Genomic DNA, 7,634 nt, shown 5'->3' with positions numbered 1-7,634 from the left:
AGTCACACTTAGTTGGGATGTACCACTGGAAAACCGCAGTCACGGTTTAGTCACACTTAGTTGGGATGTACCACTGGAAAACCGCAGTCACGGTTTAGTCACGCTTAGTTGGGATTTGGTTATGATTCGTAGTAAGATCAAGATTGAGAAGGTTTGGGAGCCCATCCCCTAATCTATTGCCACAAAACAGTAAATGACCATTTGTATTGGTCAAACAAGACGTGGGTAAAAGTCATGATCACAGAGAGATTATTCTTACACATGTGAACAGTGACTGGACCAAACTCTAGATTCATGGCAGTGGTAGCATCCTGGTACGGGTAGCTATCAGAATTTGTGGCCACACTGACCATCATGTTCTGTGGCATACATAAGAATATCAGGATAGTGACTTGGTCATTTATGTTGTATTTTTCAAGCGTCGTGGTCAGAATTTCCTCCTTATTGATGTGGACAATAATTTATGAGAGTGTAAACTTACCAAATGGACATTTGTGGACTCCCGTAGTAGATATCTGCATATCAAATCACATGACGAGTTACCTAACACTTGTTTCACACAAAAGTTAACTTGGGGATGCTACTTGTGGTACTGGACTGTATTAGTTGTGGCTTTCATATGTAGGAAACTTCAATTAATGTTTTTACCTTTGTCGTTTTATATAAAAGCTATATAGTTAATATTAACCTCTGAAAAGAGCAAGCTTGAGTGAGACTAGAAATCAACCTGCTAATGGCTGCAGCTAATTAAATATACTTTTCTTAGATATAAAGATCAGAATGTAATGTTTTGTCGGTTGACTAACTCTTGCTGTTAATAGTATTTTCAACCATGTTGAGGGTTGGGATTTTCCACAACTCTTTATAGTATAAGTAGTTATTGTATAATCTCAACTGAAAAGTGAGCTTTTAAAATGATTATTTTAAAACTTACAGAATTGAGTTACTGTCCCATTTGTCTAGCCCTCTAAAAGTTCAACTGAAAAACCTTCAAAATTGGATTTTTAACTTGCAAAAGAAAAAACTTGTCATAATGTTATTCGTACCTGCCTCATTATTTAATGGTGATGTGCATGAACTTAAAAACTTGCAACAATCTAACACCACCTATAGTCTTTTTCATAAAATCAGTGAAAGTAAATTGTAATAACTGTAAGATGGTAATTATAATAATTGATAATATATTGTGTAGAGCTATAAACTTACTTTTAACAGTTAACATAGTGCCTAGACGACCACTACCCTGCTGAGCACTGGTATTAGATGAAAGACATCATTGGCATTGGATATGGGAGTGTGGTTGACATATTATAAAATACTGTCCACTGCTTTTACTCGTAAATTTGTAGAAATACCCTGGATGTATCAAAGAAAAAATACCAATCTACTTCTTAGTTGTTTGAAAAGTTTAGTTTTGTGAGTTTTTTTTTGGTGAGAGAAACTTTAATTTTTTGTTCAGTTTCTTGTTTGATTGGTTAAAATATTAAGTTCAGTTTTAATCATTTAAATATTTCACTGATCAGTTTTAGTCGAATCTCAGAAATTGACAGCTATTATTTGCGTGTAACTGTTCAGAGAAAATTAAAACCTGGTAAAGAACTTTTCAAAAATGAAACTGTTTTGCTTCGTGTAGGTCCAGCTGAATCTGAAAACTCTTTCACCGTTGTTGTAAGATACAATACGCCAGACCAAGCACATCAGTAAGTCACATAAGTATGATATTATTAAAGTTGATTATGTAAAGTATTTGGTAATAAATACGGAAACATGATAAATGTGCATATGTAATTGAAATTATATTCAGCAAATATGCAGATATGAATGAATATATTATGCAGAACATTAATATTTGGTGTGTGAGCTTGCCATAACAACAGTTTTCACTCTCTATTCATGTTATTTGGTTGCCATAACAACAGTTTTCACTCTTTATTTGCATTATTTAGTTGCCATAACAGTTTTCACCCTTTATTCACGTTATCTGGTTGCCATAACAACTGTTTTCACGCTTTTATTCGCGTTATTTGGTTGCCATAACAACCGTTTTTCACTCTTTATTCGTGTTATTTGGTTGCCATAACAACAGTTTTCACTCTTTATTCGTGTTATTTGGTTGCCATAACAACAGTTTTCACTCTTTATTTGTGTTGTTTGGTTGCCATAACAACAGTTTTCACTCTTTTATTCATGTTATTTTACTACAAAAAATGTTATTGTATCATCTGTAATTTGCACTATACGCCCACTTTGTCATCTAATACCATAATTAATTACAATACTACGTGTGTGTCTATATATATATCTGTGGGTTTTAGTTTGGGTGGGAAATTATTTTGGTATATTACTTATTTACTTACAATAATTTTACTTGGCAGATTGAAATGGATAATATCTTTGAATCAACATTAGTACACATTAGTAATTAGTGATTTAGGATAACAATTATAAACATTTGTAATTCACTAGTTTAGGTACAATTTAATATTTATGCATTTTTGTATTATACTGTTTTGTTTTTTTGTTCTTTTCCATCTACAGAGCTTTCACTGAACTTAACGGATTAGAATTTGAAAGTTCACATTTAAAAGTAGATTTTGTAATGGAACAAGGTCGTGGGGGCCGCACAAACAGAGGCACTTTTCGCCCCTTTCCTTACTCAGGGAGTTCACCAAATCCTCTACGCCCAGCAGATTTTCCTCTGCGGTAAGTCGTACTTAATACCTTTTGTACTACCAGTGAGAATAGAAGCACTTATAAAGGTTTGTTCTAGTATAATAGATTTACTCACAGAGGAGAAAAAGTTAGTTATTCAGTAAAAAGTGTACAACATTACAGAAATTTTTATTTAAAGCTTGGTACTAAGAGTCAATAACATTTGCTTGTATAGAAAAACTCCTGTATGTTTGTAAGTTTTTTTAGTTTATAGGATATGTACATGTAGTAGATGACAAAAACCCTGAAGAGATATTAGTTTATATGTCCTTTTTTTCAAAGAATTTGAATTTATATGAATTATTTTCAGGAGACTGACAGGTTTTGTTAAAAATATTGGCAGTAATGATAAAAACTGAGATATGAATGTAGTAGTTGAAAGATGGCCTTTACTTATTCGGGAATTAGTAACGGTTCCTCAATACCAGTCTAGAAATATTTCAGTTTTGATCAAGTGCACAAGATGAGAATTTCCTCAGTATTAAAGAAACTGTTAGTACAGTTTGTCTTCTATTCAATTGTTTCTTGAAATGTTGTAGTGTTTTTCTTAAACTGTGTTTACATGTGTTTTATGGCTTCTTTTCCTGTTGAATGAACAGGATATTATGAACATGTATGAAACACAAAGTTGGTATCAACTTGTAAAGATTGACCATGTATCTGTTAGCACATCAACACAAGGTCGGTATCACCTTGTAAAGATTGACCATGTGTGTGTTAGCACACCAACACAAGGTCAATAACCAACTTGTAAAGATTGACCATCTATCTGTTAACACACCAACACAAGGTCAATAACCAACTTGTAAAGATTGACTAACTATCTGTTAGCACACCAACAAAAGGTTGGTATCAACTTGTAAAGATTGACCATCTATCTGGAGTTAAAAAACTTATTTACAACAAATAAAACCTTGTTCAGCAATTTGGTTATATTTGTTTTAACAACATATGTTTAGTTTTTTTAATGTTTCATAAAATTGCTTTCTTCTTTCGTGGTTTAGTTGTAAGTCTAAGAACTAGTATACACTAAAAATTGGGTTTTTGATACATCTGGTGAACAGAGCACAGATAGCTCATTGTGTAGCATTATAGTTAACAAACAAACAAACAAAATAAACTCTTGAGGACAAAATGTGAGTAATAAATCCTCAATGGAAGATAAATCTGAAATATGAACATGCTATTTTCTGTTATTTATCACTTGTAGTTTGAAGCTTACTGAGACAAATTGGAATATCTTTCGTTTGATGAAACTAGAAATAATACAAAACTAATTTTAGTGCCATCTGTTGACAGTTACTAATACTATTGGATTAAACAAATAGATACTTGAAGTTAGAAATATTAATATTAGAATAATAATTCTGGACATATTTTATTGAAAAAGAATTGTAATTTTTTTATGTGAACTAATGTTCAAATTTTTAATTTAATTTTGATTATTCTAGAATGTTCATTCTTTGCTGAACAAACCTACAACACATTGTTTTTTTTACTACTTGTATTTATAATAACCAGGATTATATCAAAAGTATTTCATGCTACTGTCATGTAATCAACTTTAAGGTTCTTTTCTTTAGAATACTTGTCTTTAGTGACATGGTTGGTGCAATTATTGGGCGAGCTGGTGGTACCATAAGACAAATAACTCAGCAGTCGAGGGCCAGGTGAGAAAATTAATTTTTCTGAACTGAATTTTCAACAAAGATATCGTAAATTCTGTTTAGCAGATATAGGTTTATTGACTCTAAGAACTGAAGTTGATGTCTGTTAGAGACGACTGCTTACGGCAAAGTAATCTTAAAGAAGTAAATGGAAGATTATCTTCGTTATTTGCAAGTTAATTAAATCTTTATTGAACACTTAAATTGTTGTATGGCTAAAACTTGTTAATACAGAATGGCTCGAAATCGTATGCATCTAACAGACAATAGGTATTGCTCTCACAAGATTTTACAACTTTCAAAACAATTATTAGAACTTTGCTTATGTTTATCAATGATAAATGTATTTTGGGAGTAGGTCGGTAGTAAGTCTCCAGACTTAAGACATCAAAGTCCAAGGTTCAATTTTCTATGGTGGGCAGAGTACCATTAGTCCATTGTGTATCTTTATGCTAAAAAAACAACAATTGGTGGGCGTAGAATTTCATACTCGTCGGTCTAAGTTTCTTAGGAAAGAGATTTTAGTAACTTCTACTAATCTTTGTTTGATAGATCTGTTGTTATTGACTCGTAACTTGACGGAGATTTTGCATTTAAAAAGAAACGTTCAGAAATGTAGGAAGTTTTAAAATTGTATTGAAAAAAAGTTGTCATTAGTGTCATCAATTTTTGGTGAAATGTTTCTACGATTCAGTGTTAATTATAAATGTGTGTAATGAATATTTTTGTATGGAAACAAAACTTTACAAAAAGACAGTTGGTTAAACGGAAGAAACCGAGTCATTAATTTTCAAGTTTTTATGACGGTATCTTCATGTGTGAAATATTTTGTTGAAATTATCATGATTGTTTTTCCTTTCTTTTATTTATTTTTAAATAGGGTTGATATACACCGTAAAGAAAATGCCGGCTCTTTGGAAAAAGTCAGTGAATGTCATTTTTGTTTGTTCTCATTGTTATAAGATTTTTTGTATTCTTCCTAAAAAACCAAACCAGTTTTTTTCCATCAAATAGTTAATATGAGGAAAGCAAAATAAAAAAATAAAAAATGGAATACGTACTTTTCTTCATTTGATGCCTAACACATCTGTATTAAACTATACATAAATTATACAGATGGTAACACTAATGACAAATAACCAAATACTAAAAAAATATCATAAGATTTAGATTTTATATCAGGATAACCAACATGTTTTTGACAAGTTTCTCGTGCTCTTCAGTAATTATTTCAGAAATTAAAAAAAACGTTTTAGCTAACCAGATTTTGTAAACATCAAGTGATGTCGGTTGTTTATTCACTTGTTGTACCCTGTATATCTTACCTCGTTCGTAACTTGTAACGATTCAGGTGATTACCGTATACGGAAACCCAGAAAACTGTTCATTAGCTTGTCAGAAGATATTGGAAGTGATGCAGAAGGAAGCTGAAAGTACCAACCGGGGGTAAGACACCTTGATATAGTTTTGTAAAGTCAAGATGACAAAAACTTGATCAGGTATTAGTTAAGCATGCTTAAAAAATGCTTTGAAGTTAATTCAGCAAAACTTAGAACTAGTAGTGTAGTGAGTTCTGTAAACCGTGAATGTTAGTTTCACCGTGTTACATTAACTTAAAAATAGAATTAAAGAGCAAGATCCAGTTACACGTTGTGTTGAAAGTGTAACTGTGAGTATTTTTTCAGATAGTCTAAGCTGCGAGTGACTTGTTACTATCAAATGGAAACTTTCGTTCAAATTTGAAGTTTATAATCGTGGATAACACTGAAGTTGGGAGTGAATTACAGTCAAATGTGTTGATACTTTATATACAGTAGCGTTTGTGAATCTGTACTGTGTCGACATTGGGTCTTTATCATATTTTATACTAGCTGGAGTACCCATCCTTTGTACTGAAGTTATGTAAATTCATGTTTAATGAAAGCATTATCTTAGGACATGAAAAGTTGCTTCCATCATATGTAATTGTAAAAAAATGTGAAACTGCAAAGTTATGTGTATCTGTGCACAAAATTTGGTGAAGATCCATCAACAGGGGGCGAGGTAGTGGTAAGAAATGCAAAAAGCCCATAAAAACTGCAAAATATAAAACTGAAAATTTTTATGTACCCCTGCAGGGATCTAATGAACCTCCATATCAATTTTGGTGAAGATACATCCACACCCTGCAAAGTAGTTACATAGACATATAACAGACAGCACTATTATATTTATATATTCATGATGTCAGAAAAATACATGGGTTCAGTAAGTCGTGATACAAGATGATGAAAAACCCTGTAACCCGAGCGCTTTTGAAAGATGGACCTTTCTTCTTCAGGGGCAAACTAGGAATGGTGTTGTAATCCAATGAGTGGTATTATATATATATATATATATATATATTTATTTATTTATTTAGGGAGTTGAGTAATGTCATGAACAGCATCTGGTTTTCCAGGTAATGTTTAGTATATTCTTCCACATACCGTTACAAGTATTTGTTTGTTTGAAGTTAAGCACAAAGCTACACAATGGGCTATCTGTGCTCTGCCCACCACGGGTATCGAAACTCGCTTTTTAGCGTTGTAAGTCCGCAGACATACTGCTGTGCCCCACTGGAGGGCGTTGCAAGCGTGTTTCATTTCTGGTACAATTCAGCCAACCCGGTCATTCCATTAATGATGTTGCTCTCACCAGCATTGAAACAGGATTCAAAACTAAAGCTGATAGAGAAATAAAAAAAAGCTTATTGGGTCACTAGTCTAAACGCTGTTCAATCTTCTGGAATCAATCAAGATACTGGAATCAGTGATCTCCAATCATTGGTTTCATCTCTGTTGAAAAATATAATTTCTATCATGTAGTTTGAACCCTAATTTTTCTAAAACTTATTATTTATTTAAGATAATTGTCTATACCCGTTTGTATAAATAAATTAGCTTAAAATCTCTTTTTCAATCAGTCTCCAGGTGTTAACTTAATTTTACTTAAATGCTTAAGTATACTTATATTTCTTTCTTTTTTTTTTAACCATTTCTAATGCAAGATATCCCTAACACATTTTTACTTAATGCTCTTATCACCAACCACATTATACTGGAAATGAAACAAAACAGTATGGAAAAATATACTAAATATTTCCTGGAAAACCTCCATGACACCACCCAACTCCCGTTATATATCACTCATTCCATTACACCATCATTCCCAGTTGGACCCTGAAGAAGAAAGGTCCACCTTTCAAAAGTGTTCGTGTTACAGGGTCTTTATCAT

General features: G+C 32.3%; 1 protein-coding gene across 1 annotated transcript in view; it reads left to right on the top strand.

The window, feature by feature from the left end:
* LOC106474176 (insulin-like growth factor 2 mRNA-binding protein 1) overlaps positions 1-7,634 on the top strand; it is a 26,268-nt gene that overhangs the window by 7,326 nt on the left and 11,308 nt on the right. Inside the window, exons 3-7 of the mRNA XM_022402541.1 lie at positions 1,634-1,700; positions 2,539-2,703; positions 4,296-4,382; positions 5,260-5,302; positions 5,731-5,825. Of these exons, the coding sequence (XP_022258249.1) occupies positions 1,634-1,700; positions 2,539-2,703; positions 4,296-4,382; positions 5,260-5,302; positions 5,731-5,825 (457 nt within the window). The remainder of the gene's footprint in view (positions 1-1,633; positions 1,701-2,538; positions 2,704-4,295; positions 4,383-5,259; positions 5,303-5,730; positions 5,826-7,634) is intronic.

Source organism: Limulus polyphemus, unplaced genomic scaffold (genome assembly GCF_000517525.1).
Source record: "Limulus polyphemus unplaced genomic scaffold, Limulus_polyphemus-2.1.2 Scaffold6914, whole genome shotgun sequence".
Lineage (NCBI taxonomy): Eukaryota > Metazoa > Arthropoda > Merostomata > Xiphosura > Limulidae > Limulus > Limulus polyphemus.
This window is presented reverse-complemented; position numbering and strand designations above follow the sequence as displayed.